Source organism: Sinocyclocheilus rhinocerous, unplaced genomic scaffold (assembly GCF_001515625.1).
Source record: "Sinocyclocheilus rhinocerous isolate Xijiao unplaced genomic scaffold, SAMN03320098_v1.1 scaffold234, whole genome shotgun sequence".
Classification (NCBI taxonomy): Eukaryota; Metazoa; Chordata; class Actinopteri; order Cypriniformes; family Cyprinidae; genus Sinocyclocheilus; species Sinocyclocheilus rhinocerous.
In genome coordinates this window covers 635,357-655,072 of record NW_015644337.1, presented here as the reverse complement: position 1 = coordinate 655,072, position 19,716 = coordinate 635,357, and the positions used below count along the sequence as shown (strand labels likewise).

Below are 19,716 nucleotides of genomic sequence, written 5' to 3'. Positions count from 1 at the left end.
GAGAAACGCCACCTAGTCTCGTCAAACTTTACTTCTATTTCTTTACTTTAGTTTCTTTTCTTTTCCGTTGAGAGTTTCGTGTTCTGAGTTAAGCTTTGCCTAACGCCGTGTCTCCGAGTCCAACCTCGAGTACCGTCTAAAACTTCAACCAGCCCACAACTCAGCGTCGTCAGCCAACGCCCAACCACTGGCTTCCTTTTAACCTCATTGAGGAACTCAATGCAAGGGTTAATTAAGTGATTGATGGTTGATCAGATCTATGCAATTGCACATATTGCTGTAAAATTGGGATTTCACATTTTCATTTTCCTAAACTCATTCTTTCCTCACTTTCTGCAACTTGTGTGAATGTGTGAATGCGTGTGTTCATGCGTTAGATTAGTTTATGCGTGTTAGATTTATCCAATAAAGTCTTATTCATATTGAAAAGAGAAGTATCTTGTGTTTTGTGCTTACAAGTTAATGTCTTAAACTGCCGATCTTGTTACTGTGCTAATAAATAGTGTTTTCACTATACTTTGGATATTAATATCCATTGCAGAATTGATGTTATACGGCTCGTTCAATGAATCGATGGCCGAGTGATTCTGTCCAAATTCCCTTTAAAATCTTAAATGATTCCCTTTTGAGCTAAATTGACCTGTTTCCCTTACATCTGACACAGTGACTATAGTGACCAACAAAAATATTGTGTAGCCTGAACCCGGCATTAGAGAGAACCTGAGAAACTTTTTTTTTTCCGGTTCTGTGCACCTGCCTTTAATCGTGAAACATCGTATTCGCAATAGAAACTTTTCACATTAGAGTGTCAAAACATTACATGCATGTTCATGATGTACCAAATTTACCAAAAAAAAACAAAAACAATCATAGGTTAACCAGCATTTCCAACAGCTCAAAAATCAGTGTGGGTCAAATTGGCCCATAATATAATATAAGGGCTAGAGAAGATGAATGAAGTGTCTAACCCATCCTTGTATTTGATTACTGCATCCACAATCTTCTTCATCTTCTTGGTGAGCGTGGGAGGGTTGGGAGAGAGTTTTTCAGCAGGAGGACGACCTCGTTTCTTTTGCTTCTTACTGTCGTCATCTTTATCTCTGCTCCGCCCACTGGAGCTGGGCGTGGCCGTGCCTGGAAGGTCGAAGTCACGGTCGCGCTTCCTTTTCCGGGTCGTTTTCTTGTAGCGCACCTCTTCTTCAATCTCATCAAGGGTGCCTTCCTCGATGGCCTGAGAAGCAGTAAAGTACATCAATACACCTTCCTTTTTATAACCAAAGGTTCAATATAATGCAGTTGTGATTCCTCATTCACCTTCAGCCATTGTTTCTCTGTGAGGGAGTCACTGTAGTCCACTTCTTTTCTTTGGCGGGAGCCACGGCCGAACATCTTCTCCTCTTCTTCTTCGCAGGTCAGCCTTTCCACCTCTGCGTCGTCCTTCATGATCCAGGTGGGCAGCTCATCCTCCTCCATCAGCCGGGGTTTGCGTTTCGGGTTGCGAGCCTCTTCACGACGGCGGTCGAGATCCATGCGCTGGACGAAAGGAAATGGAAAATTAGGAGTCAAACAAAACAAAGAGTGTCAATGTAAATGGAAGTTTAGCAAGTAGGGCTGCTAACCATGAAGTGATCGAACTCTTCCTCGCTTCTAGCGATCATCTGATTAACAGTCTCATCATCTGGCACTTCATCTTCCTCCTGAGATATGAGAGAAAACAAAAGCGAGTGAATTTTAACTATGGAAAACGGAGGCTGATGTCAGGACACTGAAATTGTCGATCATGAACGGGTGTCTGTACCTCATCCTGCTCTTCGTGCTCCAGGATGGCCTGCAGGAAAGCTCTGCGCTCGTGGCTGGACGACTTCTGGTCGAACATACCGGCCTGGATGACCTTCTGGTCCACGTTCAGCTTGTATTTGGCAGCAGACAGGATCTTCTCCTCCACGCTGTTCACGGTGCACAGACGCAGCACACGCACCTCGTTCAGCTGCCCGATACGATGGGCGCGATCCTGGGCCTGCAGATCCTATGACAGACAAGAAAGAAGCATTCAGAAACATAAAATATTGTGAAAAAATAAAAACAACAAGAGATATTGTATCAAATCGATAAGAATCATAACGATCACAGAGAAGAAACCCGCTTCAGTAATAATATTACTGAAAATGCTACACATTCTATTCTAATCTACAGAAACTAAAGATTCTCTATACAAATGTATTGAATTTTGTTTTACCCAGATTCTATTGTACTAAAGCTTACACGGTAACATTTTACAATAAGGTGCAATCTGTAAAAATTAGCAATGAAAAATTTCGTAAAAAAATTCTCAGCATTTATTATATTATTTTAATTTAGGGTAATGTTAATTTCTACAAACACTAATCCAGTTAAAACATTTCAAGTTGCTAAATGAACAATGCATTATCAATAAACAAGCAATACTATGTTTATAAAAAATATTCAATTATACATTCTATTCAACAGTGATATAAAGATTCTATTCTATAATGACACTATTAAAATGATTCTAAAGATTCTATACTAAAGATTCAGTTCACCAATGTATTATAAAATGACTTACAAATTAACATTCGATTATACATTCTATTCTAAAGATTCTATTCCACAATGACTCAGTACTAAATATTCAGTTCTGCAATTAATGAATTCTAAAGATTCGATTGCAGAGTGATACAATTCAAATGCTTCTAAAGATTCTATTCCACAATGCTTCTATACTAAAGACTCAATTCTGCAATGAATCCATTCCTGTTTTTTTATTTATTAAATATTGTGATACATTCAATTGTACTAGGGATGTCACGAGAACCGATACGATTCGATGGTACCGACTAGCGAGGCTGCAATTCTTCCGGAAATGATGGGGGGGGGAGGCAGAGTATACGCCTGGAAGTGTTTCAGTCGGTCCTCAAAGGGTAAAGAAGAAAAAAATGCCTACAAGCACAGAAGAACTAAACGTGGAAGACGGCGACGATTTATGAATATGATTGTGTGAGATTTAAATGAGAGCGTGATAGCACGAGTGCTGCGCATGATCACACACTAAGGTTGTGACGGTGAGGAAATTTTCCCACTGGTTAATCGACGTGTGACAACACCGGTAATACCGGTATCACCGCGGGGGCGGGGTGTTCCCTCTTTTCCTTCGCTTTTAAATAGCTTGTAAAAGCGGTGTGCCCATTTTACTTTCACTTTCAAATAGCGGCAATTTAGAGTAAAGCCAATTGTTCGTTTGAATTTTCCCTCTTTTCCTCGCTTTCCTTCACTTTTAAATAGCTCAAAAGCGCCGTGCGCATTTTACTTTCACTTTTGAATTAGCGGCAGTTCGGCGTCAATTGCTTGAATGCAACAACAAAATACAACGTCAAACTCACTTTAGCCTATATATAAAACATAGAACTTTTATTAACAAAACAAATACAAATACACCATGCTATAGGGCAAGCTATGCCTAAAATAAAATAACAAATAACTTACATAGAGTTTAATAGGTATACAAAACTGGAAATAAGTAGAAACATGTGTAATATATAACCAAATAAATAAGAAACGTAGAACGTTTATTAGCAAAACGAGTAAGAAAGCTTGGAGGCACGGCATACACCTTGATGTCAAATAAAATAAATAAATGACAGTTTAAATAAAGTAAAAATCAGCAAACAAAGTGGAACCAATTAAATAAGAAACGAATGTTTAAAAAAACTTCCAAAATCACCTTAGATAAACGGCAAAAGTCAACAGGCTTTTCAAAATCCAAAATATTGCCAAACAGGCGCTTTTGCATTTCGTTTAGAAACTAAATCATCCGCGATGGTCTTGTCTGTCTTACCCCACTCTTCTTGTCAGTCAGCTTGACTCACTCTCCTCACTGGAGAAATTAAATCTGATCTGTGATGCGACTGTCATTCGGTACGCTGCACTGAGCAGCCGCGTTCAGTTTTTAATTGTAGTGTCTGTTCTTTTACTGAACTAAATTATTTTTATTACTATAAAAAAATCAAAACGACGGTGGGGGTCGGTGCCGCGGTGGGCAAGTGACGTAACCAGTGTTGCGGCTTAACACCGGTATCACCGTCAACACCGTCTATCGCGGCAAGCCTATCACACACACAAAGTTACTGACTGTCTGACAGCTTTACAGCTTGTTCATTCGTTGTGTATCCGTCCGCGGATTATCCCTATTAACATTATTGGCTAATATTACTGGTTTAAATAATTGTTGTTTATGTTAATGGTTAAAAATATTTTCGGCCTGCCAGTATGTCAGTGAATTTAAACGAATGCTTACATTGAGAGTATAGGTGTGTGTATTATTTGAAGGCCAAGTGCCACTAATGTTGTGTTTTTGTAATGTTAAATAAAGGAGTTAATGTTTAAGTATTATTGTTATTTTTTTCTGTGGTATCGACTTGGTATCGGCACCAACTACTACATTTTTGGTATCGTGATATCCCTAAATTGTACAATGATTCTTAAGATTCTACTCCACAATGATTCTGTACTATGAATGAATCTATTCTAAACTCTCTTCACTAATGATTCTATTATATACTTTATGTAAGCTCTAACTATTCTGGCTACAATAAAGTGAGTGGGATTTGTGAACAATAAACTACTACAAGAACTTTTGTCACATCAAGAGTTTCCCCTATTGTCAATCAGGGTGTCTACAGATATGAACAAGTTAAATTCTATATCATGCTATGAATATACTAAACATTTTGAATTTTTACCTCAAAATGTTTGTTCTGTGAGTTTCTTTATGTGTGTTGTTACGCTCATTTGATTTGATTTCTCTATGAAAGTCTCTCATAGAGACAGGCAGCACGAGCCTCAACATTGACAATAGAAATACACTATCAATTATCAATCACTGTTTAAGCTGAATGTAATAAAATCAGAAGAATCATTTGCGCGTTTTGATGCGTGATTATATTTGGTCACTTAAGTTTTAATCAGGCTATTAGTCCTGTCGGGCAAGTACAATTCTCAAGCCATTTTTCAGTAAACTTGCATGAACCCATTTAAAGTAGTTCGGAGGCTGGACAGCGAGCTGGTGTTCGACTGTATTCTGTAACCGCAATTCTCTCTGATGACGCGGTAACTACAGCGGAGAAAAAGTACTCTTGATGGACACTCACTGGGTCCGTCAGACTGGAGAAATGTTTGTGGTAATGTGACCAAAAATATTTAAGACATACTGAATCGGAATTTAAGACATTTTAAGACTTTTTAAGGCCTTATTTTAGGAAAACTTTATTTAAGACATTTTAAGACTTTTTAAGGACCCGCGGCCACCCTGTTAATAAACACCACTATATTTAAAGGGACAGTATTGTACCTGGTGAGGGTTCCAGTCGCTGTCAAAGATGATAACAGTGTCAGCAGTCTGCAGGTTCAACCCCAGACCTCCTGCTCTGGTACTCAGCAAGAAGATAAAGTACTGAAAGGACGGATCATTAAAGTTCTTTAGCAACATGCCACGATCCTCAGCCTTAGTGGTTCCTGCAAAGACAAAAGAACGATGTTAGCACTAGGGCTGCCACTAACGACTATTTTAATTTCGATTAATCTATCGACTAATTTATTATATCATGCAGCCTTGGAAAACAGACTAATAATGTGTTTTATACATTCTCGTCTGTGAAATGCGCCACTTCCGGTATTTTGCCGGTTAGTCGACGCGAGCAAAATGAAGTCGAGGATTTTAAAAAATCGAATAGTCTAATAAAATTTACGAATCGCGACAGCCCTAGTTAGCGCGATTAAACTGTCCGTGATTCAGAGATTTGAATGAATTACTTATCCAAGGCTTTTCAAATAAAAACAAACAGCGGAGAAAGCCATACAGTAGTTTCCCAGGACATGCAAAAATATCTTCCTAAAACTCTTCATTCTGTGTGAACCTGGTTGAAGCGACTCACCGTCCAAGCGCAGGTATTTGAAGTTGCGGTAGGCGAAGTAGTCCTCCATGATGGTCATGAGCGTGGTCATCTGACAGAAGAGCAGCACTTTGTGGTTGGTGGCGCAGAGCTTCGGCAGGATACGGTCCAGCAGCTCAAACTTACCAGAGGCACGGTACAAATCAGGTCTAAAGAGAGCCGATACAGTACATGATCACAGAGAAGTCCCAGAGAAAACCAATGAGAATGAAAAGTTTACAAATTTTAGTGCTCGACGTACCCCTGAACAATGCCTCCCGTGAAGCCCAAGTGCTCAGAGAAAGATTCCTGCAAAACAGACCGCAAAAATACATCAAACGAGGTGCCATAAACCATAGATAAATGCACAGAATATTAATGACCTTTTATGAGGACTATGTGAAACAAATGATCACCTCAATTTGCTGGAACATGTAAGGGTGGTTGCAAATCTTCCTCAACTGCATAATAGTGTTCATCAGAGTCTTAGTGCCACCTTTACCCTGTAACAAACATGAAGATATTATTATATTAGAGGCATTCAGAAACACTCACACATTCTTGACGTGAATCCTGTCTTCTCACCTTCTTGTCTTTCTCAGAGCCATCAGTGAGCAGCACTCCTTTAGCCTGCATGTGTCTGTACAGCACTCTCTGTAGAGCCGACATGTCGCACTTGATCACATATTCCACCTGAACACAAGAAAACAGAGATGTAAAGAGTTACTTTTCAATGTTAAAAAAAAAAGAGCATATGATAAAGTGTGATGTAAATTTTGCAGCAAACATGGCAATCAGTTTTTTTCTTCTTCAGCAAATCAATTCATAATTGACTCGTTTGTTGCTTCAAGTCTCTATGTGGCAATTCACATGTATCAAAATGTTTTACTAAAATGACACAACACTGTTTATATGTTTGGGGTCAATACATTTTTATCAGTATAAGCAAGTAGTAACAGTACAGACTTCTACATTGTTACACAAACTTTGAATTTCATATTTAAAGAATATTGAAAAAATAAAACTCCACAAAACAATTACGCAGCACAAATGTTTTTAACACTGAAAATCAACATATTAGAATGATTTCTTCAGGATCAAATAGTAAAAGGTTTAATACTTGTAATAATATTTCACAATATTACCATTTTAAATGTGATCAAATAAATGCAGCCCAAGCGTCTGAACAGTAGAGCATAGGGATGTAACGATTCACTCAACTCACGATTCGATTCACGATTTTTTTTAACAAAATTAGATTTAAGACAAATTATAAATTAAATGTGTCCTTTTATTATTGCTTAGACAAAATACTGTACGTTTCTTTGTGAAATTGAAATATAACACTATAATAATATACTAATATAGCACTTGCATATTATTGCTCTTTTGTTGGTTTTGATTGCTTCTATTGTCCTCATTTGTTAGTCGCCTTGGATAAAAGCGTTTGCTAAATAACAAAATTTTAATTTAATGTAAATGTAAATAACAAAACTAAATTGAAAATTTAAAACAAGCCCCAAATCAAATAAATAACACAAATAAAATAAATCTCTTCATATAAACAAACTAAGGCTTTCCATGTAAAATTAGAGGCAACCACAGCATTTTAATCATGATCCAAACAAAGATGCTGCATACATGCAACATGAGCAGTTTTTAATCTAAGCTATATTGTATAATTTCTAAATTTGAAGCAAAAACAGAATGGCTTGACTTCAGTTTTGTGAAACTATGCATAAAAAATATCTGCCTGAAACAGAAACAGCAGACGAGCTGAATATGAACTTTAATATGCAGGGCTCCAGACTGCGACCATTTTTTCTGCCTGTGCGACTAAATTTTGTGTGCGGTCGCACTGGTGCGACCACCGCGTTGGTCAACTCATAAGCGCTTCAATTTCTGTTGCATATGAGAAACATCAAAGGGCAAACGGAACTGAAAGCATAACGAAACAGTGCTTAGAGAGTATACCTACTCAGCTATAGCAAAAATGACGCACATATTGAGGAAACGATGGATGGTTTTCAAGCGAAAGTCAAGTAAAAGACCGCTTCTTAAACCAGAGAAGGTGAACATGCTGGTATTCTTGTGGGGGGAAAAAACATGCATGTGGTGTGTGCCATGCCTCTTATTTGTTTTTGTTAATAAACGTTTTGTAAGCTAGTTTGTCATTGTATCTTACTGATTTATTGTTGTTGTGCTTTTTGATTAAGAATAACAATGAATCTATCTTTTGTTTTAGTCTTAAAAAATGAAAGGTGTGTAGATGTATTTAAGCAAAACAGTGACAACAAGATCGTGAATTCGAAAGTGAAAGCATCCGAAGCCCGCGGCAACACAGCAAAAGAGAAACTCCCATTCACAAAATTCAAATCACAAATAATAGCCTACTACTGATGATAAAGAATGGGTCGAATGTCAACAACTTTCGTTTCCATATAACTATAAACTATGATAAAAGTTCATCAGCATGCATTGAATAATCCCATGTTGATGTGCCAAAAAAAAAAAAATTACAAATACTGCGACCAAATCATGTGCTTGTGCGACCAGCTGAGAAAGTTAGTTGCAAAAGAGCGACCAGTGGGAAGAATGAGTCTGGAGCCCTGATATGCATTATACAGAGGCAAGAGGAAAAGAAAAAATACCATCGAAAGACAGTAAGTTCCCCTCAGCTATGCATTCATATAAACTTCTACCCCTAACTGAATCGCGATTTGTTTAGCATCTCAACCGATTTGAATCGTCACATATTTAAATCGACTTTCATCCGGCTCAAGGTTAATCGTTACATCCCTAGTAGAGCATGTAGATAAATATTGTTGTTTATTACTATGTATTTCTTCATTGGTGCATATAAACCAATGTTTGCATGTTCTTTATTGTTAATTAAAACTGTGGAAAGTATGCATTGAATATTGCAGATTTTAAATTTTTTTTTTTGTATTTATTAAATAGTACTACTTGATACTTCCTTTGATTGAAGTGGGAGGAAAAGTAAAATAATAATAAAAATAAAAATAAAAATAAAATCACCCTTTAAGCTATGTCAGAACAAACACACAAATTTAAATGCACATTAAATATCGAAAATATTTTTTTTTTGGCTGAAGAGTTTCAAGCATAAAGCAAACCTTCTCGGGCAGTTGGGCCTCCACTTCCTTCTTGAGTCTCCTGAGCAGGAAGGGGCGGAGCACTTTGTGCAGACGACGGATGATCAGAATGGTCTCCTCTTCGTTCAGGTCCACCTTTAGAACACGACAGGAAGTAGTTTAAACACTGTACGTTTATAGAGCTAGATGACACAAACACAGAATTTCAATTCATTGTATCCCGTCTAAATGTACTAGTACACCTACTAAAAGTTTTCATACCTTCTCTCCGGTCATGGCGAACGGAGCATTGAACCACTGCTCGAAGGTGCTGCAGCTCTTGAAGATGGTGGGCAGCAGGAAGTTGAGCAGCGCCCACAGTTCGGGGAGCTTGTTCTGCAGCGGCGTTCCGGTGAGCAGCACACGCCGGGGCGCCAGGTAGTGCGTGTTTAACACCTGAGTCAGTCTGCAGTGGTGATTCTTCATACGGTGACCTTCGTCCACTATCATGTACTTCCAACGGATCTGAAAGAGAGAGGAGAATCAGAAACTAAGCAAGCGGTTCTCAGTCAAAAAGCTTGTTAAAAAACAAATAACTTGTCTGATGATGATAGTTCGACAACTGGCAGGTTCAGGCCCAGCTGTACAGTGGGCTGCCAGAGGGTGGACAATCAGACGCATATCATCCTTGGCTTAATGCTCAAAATGCAGGTTTGTGTCTAGCACGCTTGCAAATCTTCATTATAACAAAGTAAGTGTAGACACGACTTAAATAAGAGATTCATTGTGCAAAGTAAAGAGCTTCATTGATTATAACAGAACTTTGTGAGATCACAATGAACTAAGATTGACAGCTTTTTAGTGACTATAACGGGAACGCTCGTTGCATGCTATCTAGGCTATGTATAATCCAATCAGAATTTGCATAAAACTTTTGTTTTTCATGCTGTTAAGAGGACCAGCAGCCACATACACTCTGCAAAGTTTGGGGAATGACATCTACACATAAATGCGGAACTCACTCTCAAAATCACAATAACTGACACAGTGATAACTATAGCAATAATCGGTGTAAAAATAGATGTGCATTAAGGCTAAAGAAGCCTCACTAATTTTAGATGCACGCTCCGTAATTTAATTCTGCACCCAGGCCTGGTCAAGTTTGTACCTTGGCCAGCACTTGCTTGTCTTTGATGATGTACTCATAAGTGGTGACCAGCACGTTGAACTTGCCGCTGCGCAAAATGGGAAGAAATGCACGGCGAGCAGCAGGAGAGCCCTGAGATGAAAACAAGCAAAGAAAATAAGTTATTAATCCTGTAATATGCTTCACTTGCTTCAGTGACAGTTTTATTTTCTATTACTTAGTATTAGTTTAGGGAAAACCGATGAATTTGCTGAAAATTGTTTTATGGCCTCATTTCAATACATTGTTTACTGCACAAATGAATCAAGTAATCACCTTATAAGAAACTATCACCACAGATGGAGCCCACTTATCAAACTCGTACACCCAGTTCGACAGAGTCCTGTTAGGAAAACAAATCATCATATATACATATCACTGTAATTATGTGTTGAAATATTACCAAATGTAATAAAACAAAATGAAAAAAGAAGATGGTTTAGGCATAGATAAGTTACGGACAGATATACAAACAACATTTCTGCACTGTAGAGTAGGGCTGCATAATATGTATCCAAATAAAATCAATAAAAACTGCAATATGGCTTAGAGCGGTTGAAGGCTGCGACTGAAATAAACACTGTGGGTTTCAGAGTGAAATATGGCACAATGGTCATCTGCACGCTTGAAGCTCATGATACAGTGTTTCTGTGTCTCGCTTGACAGTAAAAGGCATTCTGAAAAACCGTATCATGAGCTGCACATGTGTAAATAAACAATCTGCTGGAATAAAAGTTTGAAAATGACGAATGCAAAATGTAAATATTGTAATTTTATAGTTGTACTATAATTTTTTTATATACACTCGCTCTTTTCCCTTTTTATAGTATAATAGTAATGTTACAATACATTTCTTAACACTTTTTTTTTTTTAGAATAATCAAAATAACAATTATTTTTAGTATTTTTGTCATACTGAATGGGACAAACACTGTGGAATTGAGGCCTTTGTAGACAAATTGTGTTTTACTTTTGGTTACCGAAATAGGTTTGAGTTGGTTCTAGTATAGAGTATACCTTAAGTGTAAACACCCAACATTTTTCAGCCCTAAAAGGACGATTCTCAAAAAAAATTATTGAATTTTATTTTATTTTATATGCTGATGTACTCACCAACACAACCACCCCAATCATTGTAGAATGATTGTGTCCAAATATAGCTATTTAAATCATTTAATAAAACGTGTAAAGTATAAATCGCAGAAAGACGAAACACCACGTTTTTTCAATATGGTGTAGCTCTAGTGTAGAGAGAGTGAAAAGTGACTCACGAGAGGGGGACGATGATGAGGAAGGGTCCGTTGAGGCGTTTGTACTCCATGAGGTAGGTGATGAGTGCAATGGTCTGGATGGTTTTTCCCAAACCCATTTCATCAGCCAGAATGCCATTTAAGTTATTATTATACAGAGACACCAGCCACTCCAGACCTTTGATCTGCAGACGAGACAGATGCAATAACAGCATGCCATTTACCAAATCTGATCAGTTCACTAAAGACTTTGAGGTGTATTTGCAGTTTGTTTGGTCTGTACCTGGTACTGTTTGAGCTGTCCATTTATTAACAGGCTCGACTGCTTCTCCACTTTCTCTGTGACTTGGTGAGCCACGGCGTAGTACGACTGCAGGCCTCTAAGGAACGCTGCATTACCGTATTCATCGTCAACATCCTGCTTGGCATGCCTGTTTCAGACATCATGGATGTTACCATAACAGAAAAGAATTCCAAAAGAAGCATGGGACGGGACAACATAATCCCATCTGGATGTGGTAAAAAAGCACAGTTCTAAACCAGTAACGTACTCAATGATGTGACGGGCGTCCACCTCAGACACATCCTCACTGTCTGGATCTGAAATAATCTTCTTCTCCTCTGTTGGGGCCTGAGACGGATGAGGCTGCTCCTCCTCCTCCTCCTCCTTTACAAACAAAAAATACAATAGTACGTGAATAAAATGAAATGTAAAGATCTTGAGTTATTAATCAGTTGATTAAATGATTAATATTTATCAATTAATTAAATGAATGGCATTTATGAAATGTATAAATGCTAAACTATCAGACAACCACATAAAAATGTAATTAAAAATAAATGTAACTAAATGAAATTAAACAAATTAAATGTATAAAAGTAAAACTACTAGCACATACATTTAAATTAGAAATAAATGTTAAGAAATGGAGGTTATGAAATGTATAAAAGTAAAATTTCCAGGTAAGTACATTAATAATTGATTTTTCAGATTTGGTAATTATGAAGTTAATTTGTGATTACACATTTTTAAAAATATGTATATATTGTATGGAGAGTGACATGCGTAAGTGTAAAACTACCAGACAACCACATTATTTATATATATTTATATACATACATACATACATACATACAATTACAGATTATGACATGTATACATGCAAAACTATTAGACAGGCACATTAATTATAGAGTATTTCAAATTTTGTAAATTAATTAATTAATGCGATTATAAATAAAATTAATTTATGTTATGAAGTTATGAAATGTAAAACTAATAGACTATTTTGTAATTATATAAAATATTTGATGGGATTATAAATAAAATTAATAGAATGTTGTAAATGTAAAATACATACACTATATGGTTCAATTAATACACATTTTACATCTTTATGTGGGTGTAACATCAAATCATGAATGGTTTTTTAATATCAGTCTACTGTATTGGACACTCTATTGGTGCATTAAGACAAACATTTGTTATCTGTACCATGTCATGAAAGCAGTATCACACAATAAACTAGCCATTAATCTTATTCTGATGACGCCCTACATTCTGACATCAAGGCCGTGAACACACAGACAAGAGAGTTTTCTCTTCAACTGCATGTAAAGCCCTTGCAGAAAGCACAGTGCTCAAGAGACACTGAACAGAAATACAGATATGAGAGCTGAAGAACAACCATACCTCTTCCTCCTCCGAGCCGCTGTCTTCACTATCAGACCGTGGGGCCACCTCGTACCTACAGACAATGAACAAAATAGCAGTTATACATTTTCAAACATTTATAAACCTGCTGCTTTAGATATATGTAAATAATAAATACATTTTAAGTGTTTATGATATGCTTCTCCTATCCTTTTCAGTAACAGTTACACAAGTACTGAGAAACATCATATTCTGAAAGAACGAGATCCCTAAAGAGTGTCTCACTCACCCAGGATTCATCTCCAGCCAGGCATCCAGTTGTCCAGCTTTAGGAGCTTCCATGCCGGTGAGGATCTTCCCACTGTCCACGTGAATCAACTTCACCGGTAGGTCACTCATTTGACTGGTCTCATCCAGAGGCTACAATAGGAGACAAAAACATAGCTGTATTAGAATAATTACCACTGTTTGTGGCTAATAAGTGTCCATGATTTTCAATTACATAAACTTACAAATTAAGCATCACTGTGACTTGCAGGCAAGTTTCTCTACACATGAGAAATATCTAGCCAATAAAAAGAAGTCTAAAGCAAAGCAAAACTAGAAAAAAAAAATCACTATAATTTTATGCACTTTTAAAGTTCTGATATTTCAAGTTGGAGCCTTGAGATTATAATATGCAACACTGAGCAGTGATGTTTAAATACAATTCCACCATGTCCAAGATGATATCTGCAATTAGTTATGGGATATACCAAAAATTGTTGCAATTAAATTAACTTCTACAAATTTCACTCAAAACTCCATTACAAAAAACACATATTTTGAATAAAGAGCTACATTCGTGCAAATGATCAGCCAAGCTAATCGCAAAAAGCCAAATATAAGGCGCTTTCGCACCACATAGTTCTAGGAACTAGTCAGCATGGTCGTTCCAAGAGAACCAATTTCCCCCTCAGGCCGTTTTTCCTGGTTTTCCCATCTTCATTCGCGCCATTTACAAACCTCAACAACTGGTGAATGGAGGATGGCGCGATCGGAGCAGTTTTTGTTGTGTGTCATGGGTTTCGTGATAACAGAGATGGAGTTTAAACACACCATTTACACGATTGAAAGAGCATGAAAATCAGACTAAATCTCCTATGACAACTTGCAGTGTTACATATCATCAAGGCTGAGAAAAGAACAAAACGCTGCAGACAACAGGTAAATGCTGCTATCGCAGTTTTCCATGTTCGTTGAGTAAATATGTTTACATGGCTTGTTAAAAATGTCGGGTAGCCGGTGTTTCGTATGCGTTTGGCCAATCAGCGTACACTTACTGGTATCACCGGTAGTACCTATAGAACTGTTTTAGACCCTACGCTGAAGTAGGAGCTAATTTAGTTCTCCCAAATGGAGTTCCTAGAACTAAATACGTTCCTAGTTCCTGTGGTGCGAACATGCCAAAAAGCGGGATCTTCCACCAATAGTTCTAGGAACTATGAAAAAGCTCCTCCTGTGCGAAAGCCCCTATAGCCAAATATACTTTAAGCTCTCACCTCTCCATCTGGACCCAAAGCAGGAGCTCCACCCTCAGTGTTCTCTGGCTTCTGTGAGGAGGAAAGCAGAAAGGAAGATAAACACCTGAGGATAACTCGACTTAAGACTCCTTTACGGAAACTCTTTCCAATCCAGTGAATCTCATCACCTTCTTTTTCTTCTTCTTCTTCTTCTTGTCTTTGAGGGCCTGGACCGCTTTGTGAGCTCTGACAAGCTCTGTGAGGTTGGCCACATACTCGTCCGTCTGCTGCAGCAAGTAAGCCAGACGTTTGTCCTTCTTCTGATCGATCAGCTTCCTGTAACCCTCTTCATCTTCAGCCTGGAAGAAACGCACACAAAAGAAGTTTTTTTTAAGACATCTGCTCAGAAAAACCGGTCTACCGGTTTATTTTGTCTTTATTTGAAAAACAAGTCCGTGCATCTCACCATCAGCCTTCTCATTCTCTCCTTCTCGATACGCTCATTCTCCTTCTTCTGCTCTCTCTCAGTGTTGGCGTGGTACGTGGCTACGGCTTTGGTCACCTTCTGGATCTTTGCGGTGATGGAGCGATGATATTCCTTGAAGTCCTTTGCATGCTGAAGGATGCTGTTGAGATACTCCTACGAACACAGGCGGTTCCATCACGAACAATCTTTTGTCATTTGTGAATCAGTTTAAAGTGTGAAGCACGCATTTAGCATGATTTAAAAAGCAGCTAGAACGGTGCATTACCTGGTGTTTCTGACGGCGCTTGCGTTCCTGCTCGATTTTCTGCTGTTTCTCCAGTTTCTCTGTGATACGAGCCTCACGCAGGGACTGTCTCTTGCTGCGCTTGTAGGCCTTGCCGTTCAGCGCTGTCTCCAGGGCCGTGTCACGCCTCATACACACTACGACCTCCTGGCGGAGCTGCGTTGAGAAGGACAACATGGGTCAAACACCACTAAAACATAGCAGGACTGGGCTGAAGTCAATCACAACCACCTTCCAGAGCATTTTGCATTATAATTCCCAGCAAGATATATATGTAATCTGACAAAAATTCAAGAATTTTGTAATAAAAATAATAAAAAATAGGTAAATAAATACACACAAAATAAATTAGATAAGTAACAAACAATAGATATAATTTATTTGATAATTAGGGATGCACTGATGTACCAGCCAATAATCCGCATCTGAGAAAAGCAATTATCGGACATCAGTTGAATGTTTAAAAACAGCTGTTGATCAGACCTGTCATCAAAAAAACAGGTCAGTACTTGTGCTGTGTGAATAAAATGTCTCTTGTGTAGAATTACTTAGAACTGGGTGATAATGACAACACAATTGCAATTTGTAAGCGCTGCAAAAAAGGAAAGTCAACTATTCTTTGTAATGAGCAGATCCAAGTCATACCTGTCTCTGGAAGTTCAGGAGCCTAAGTGCCTTGAGCTCAATGTTGGCTTTGGTCCTCAAGTCTCCAGCCAGAGAGCCTGGAAGGTTCTCCAGCTCCTGAATACGATGAGCAATACGAGCCTGTAACCTGACAGATGGGAACAGCGACATCAAATGTTGGAAAAAACAGTTAAAAATGTTGTGTTTCCAGGATTTGAAGAGTGTTTACACTCAATCTTCAATATGTGCCCTTTCTTTTCTTCATCTCACCTGTACTCTCTCTCCTGGAGGATCTCCACTGGGTCCAGACCCCGGGGTTTCTGGATGGGTGTGATGCGGTTCTGTTTCTGATGAAGCACCATGGGCGGCTGGGTCGGTTGTCCTGGAGACTGGGTCTGAGGGGGCATGACAGGTGAAGCGGCGGGAGGAACCGAAGGTGGTGCTGGAGACGGGCGGCCCGTGGGCTGAGGAGGTATCAGCTTCTGTGGGGCACTTGCAGGGGCGGCAGCATTCACCATGGGCCCTGGGATTACAAAGATGTGGTAAATACGTGACTCTGAGATATGAGTGTCTCTTTGCAGAATACAATAAGGCTAAATATTGAATTGATAATTGGTAGTGACTGTGGATAATTTTCACAATTTACTAACCTTCAGGCCAGGATTTAGGTGGTCCATTGGTGGGTTGTCCCTGCAGGCCTGGAGGAACACCAGAAGGTCCTGGAAGAGGCATGTTTGGTACGACCATTCCTGTAACATACAAAAAGTTATTTTTATTAATATAAATTATATTTCAAGACTGATATGAATATATTATATTTCATTTAGGAGATTTTCTACAGTTTGAAAGGTTGAAAGCTAAATTAAAATACTATATTACAATATTTGATTAAACGTTTTAAATTTTTTTAACTGAACATTTAGGTACTGAGTAATGTTGATTAAATATATGTCCTTAATGTGCAGGAAATTCTTACCGAAAATAATGCAATTAAAAAAAAGGATCCTAAAACACGCTTTAACGTCACCTAATTTCATATGGTGCTTATTTCCGCATTTTAGAGAGCTGAATTTAATACGAGATATCGCCTCACCTTGTGGTCTAATGTAGTTGGGTCCCCCAGGTCCAGGGCCTCCTGGTCCAGGTGGTCCTGCTCCTTGTCCTGAGGCAGGGGGCATGTTGGGCATCCCCGGCTGCATGCCTGGCATGGGCCGTTTTCCCTGCACCGCCATCTGGAGGTGGTCAGGTAGAGCTTGCCCGCGTGCCAGCATCTTATAGGCCATGATCTGTGCCCGCAGTTGGTGAAGCTGGTTTTGGTTAAAAGGAGTGGGTCCGCCGGCGCCACCAGGTCCACCTGCATTTGGAGGTCCTCCGCTGGGTCCCGAACCTGCAACACCACCGGCGCCTCCACTCCGGTTCTGCTGACCCATGGCCTGCGGGTCACCGCCCTCCATGGCACCAGGACCAGAGGGCATCATGGGGCCAGACGGAGGGCCGTTAGAAGGTACCGGACTGGGGGCATGTTCAGAACCACCTAGAGGAGAGGGGTAACCTAGAAAAAAATGACATAGACCATTTGATTTTTCAGAAGAAAATGTAGAAAAATGCCAAGCACTGAATGTTTTCCATTGCATTACTACTTTAACTGCTAATGCATTCTGAATTTGAGCTTTCATTCATGTCTGTGGCACAGAGCAGGATGGGTTACATGGGAAAAATTAATACTTACTTAGGGGTTTGATACTTAGATATGAGCAATAAAAATAGTAATGGCAAAGGTTGCAGGAAATCAGAGGAGAAAAAAACTAGTACATCATAAAGTAAAAAATATATATATATATATTTATAAATTATAGTATTCCAAATTTTAAAAACAAGGTCTAATTCTGTGAATAAAAATGAAAATTCACAAGTTGTACCACTAAAATATAAATGTTCACAACAATTACAGGACTGCACAAACAACAACAAACTTGCTTTCAACACATCCTACTTTTATATTTGTTTCTTTTTCTGTCATGACTTTGTGGTTTCCAACAGCTGTGGGTTTTTCCGTTTCAAAAGGGTAACCCTGTTCACCCAACATTTCTCTCTGTACGGAAAACAATCATGCGACGGGCCCCAGCGGAGGAACAAAGCAATGCACATCAAAGGGAAATGTGAGCAAACAGGTTGGATGACTTTTTATACCCCGTCTAAGCCTAAACGGTTTAGCAGTGAGCGCACCATCTGTTCTCCATATAACAGACACAGAGCTCACAAAACATCTGTATATTTCACACATGTGCAAATATCATAGCTAGAAGGAAAGAAGGACATATACAGAAAGACAGACAGAATGATAGAAAGAACCACTTAGACAGAATGACAGAAGGAGTGATAGAACAGAGAGAGCACCAGACAAAAAGAACAAAAGACAGACAGAAAGACCAAAAAACAGATACCGACAACAACAACAGATAGATATAATGATAAACAGAACAACAGAATGACAAACAGATAGAACAACAGACAGATAGACAGAATGACAGAGCGACAGACAGATAGGTAGAATGATAGACAGACACACAGACAGAACAGCAGAGATAAAGAGTGTGAGCAACAGACGGATACAAAGAAACAAACAGGCAGAATGACAGATAGAAAAAACAATAGATAAAGTTCATTTATATAGTGCATTTCATACACAATGGTAATTCAAAGTACTTTACATAAAAAGGAATTAAAACAATCAGAGAGACAGAAAGAGCGACAGAGAGACAAAGAAAGACAGAAAGAGCGATAGAAAAGAGCGCAGAACAGAACAAAAAGACTTATAGAGCAGCAGACAGATACAAAGAAACAGACAGGTAGAACAACAGATAGATAGAAAGAACGATATACAGATAAAATGACAGAAAGAGCGATAAAGCAACAGACAGATCCAAAGAAACATAGGCAGAAAAATAGATATAGAATGACAGATAGAAAGAATGACAGACAAATATAGTGACAGAAAGAGCGACAGAAAGATACAAAGACACATAGGTGGAACAAAAGACAAACAGAACGACAGATATAGAACAATATATATAAAGAACGATAGAACGACAGGGAGCGATAGACTAATGCACAGAAACAGACCGGCAAACAATAGACAGACAGAATGACAGAGATAGAAAGAACGATACAGACACAGCCACAGACAGATTCAAACAGGTAGAACGGCAGATAGACAGAGCAACAGAAAGAGTGACGGAGAGACAGAAAAAGCAATAGAGCATCAGAAAGAGTGATAGATTGGCAGTAGACTTGTGCCGGTATTCGGTAATGCGATATATCACCGTAATGAATATGCACGATATTGTTATGGTGGGCACTTCTAAATACCGTGAATAATTATATATTACAAATTATTCCGAATTTTGAATGCATTTTAAGAATACTTTTCCCATCAACTGGTCAAAATGCACAACACCGCTGTATGCTGCGTGAAAGACCCCTGCACACTCTGACGTAAACAAGCACGGACGAGAAGCACATGGCGGAACATGTGAGAGACGCTCAGGATGAAAGCGCACTTTCACTCTCTGACAACAGATGGCGCTAAACTGCAGAAATAATAATAATAATAATAATAATAATAATAATAATAATAATAATAATAATAATAATAATAATAATAATAATAATAATAATAATAATAATAAT

At 38.5% G+C, this 19,716-nt stretch overlaps 1 protein-coding gene across 4 annotated transcripts in view; it reads right to left on the bottom strand.

Moving 5' to 3' along the window:
* LOC107758124 (transcription activator BRG1) overlaps positions 1 to 19,716 on the bottom strand; it is a 33,839-nt gene that overhangs the window by 5,230 nt on the left and 8,893 nt on the right. For 2 of the 4 annotated variants that reach the window (XM_016575789.1, XM_016575790.1), the window contains exons 4-29: positions 17,120 to 17,578; positions 16,677 to 16,775; positions 16,297 to 16,549; positions 16,048 to 16,174; positions 15,385 to 15,558; positions 15,099 to 15,272; positions 14,821 to 14,991; positions 14,672 to 14,722; positions 13,420 to 13,550; positions 13,170 to 13,224; positions 12,028 to 12,143; positions 11,760 to 11,907; positions 11,498 to 11,661; positions 10,503 to 10,569; positions 10,209 to 10,319; positions 9,323 to 9,565; positions 9,083 to 9,196; positions 6,531 to 6,638; positions 6,362 to 6,448; positions 6,208 to 6,254; positions 5,949 to 6,115; positions 5,366 to 5,529; positions 1,799 to 2,026; positions 1,620 to 1,697; positions 1,315 to 1,533; positions 969 to 1,231 (exon numbers count right to left, since the gene is read on the bottom strand). In XM_016575789.1, coding sequence (XP_016431275.1) covers positions 969 to 1,231; positions 1,315 to 1,533; positions 1,620 to 1,697; positions 1,799 to 2,026; positions 5,366 to 5,529; positions 5,949 to 6,115; positions 6,208 to 6,254; positions 6,362 to 6,448; positions 6,531 to 6,638; positions 9,083 to 9,196; positions 9,323 to 9,565; positions 10,209 to 10,319; positions 10,503 to 10,569; positions 11,498 to 11,661; positions 11,760 to 11,907; positions 12,028 to 12,143; positions 13,170 to 13,224; positions 13,420 to 13,550; positions 14,672 to 14,722; positions 14,821 to 14,991; positions 15,099 to 15,272; positions 15,385 to 15,558; positions 16,048 to 16,174; positions 16,297 to 16,549; positions 16,677 to 16,775; positions 17,120 to 17,578 — 4,018 coding nt within the window. The remainder of the gene's footprint in view (positions 1 to 968; positions 1,232 to 1,314; positions 1,534 to 1,619; positions 1,698 to 1,798; positions 2,027 to 5,365; positions 5,530 to 5,948; positions 6,116 to 6,207; positions 6,255 to 6,361; positions 6,449 to 6,530; positions 6,639 to 9,082; positions 9,197 to 9,322; positions 9,566 to 10,208; positions 10,320 to 10,502; positions 10,570 to 11,497; positions 11,662 to 11,759; positions 11,908 to 12,027; positions 12,144 to 13,169; positions 13,225 to 13,419; positions 13,551 to 14,671; positions 14,723 to 14,820; positions 14,992 to 15,098; positions 15,273 to 15,384; positions 15,559 to 16,047; positions 16,175 to 16,296; positions 16,550 to 16,676; positions 16,776 to 17,119; positions 17,579 to 19,716) is intronic. The other 2 variants (XM_016575791.1, XM_016575792.1) reach the window with 2 other exon arrangements.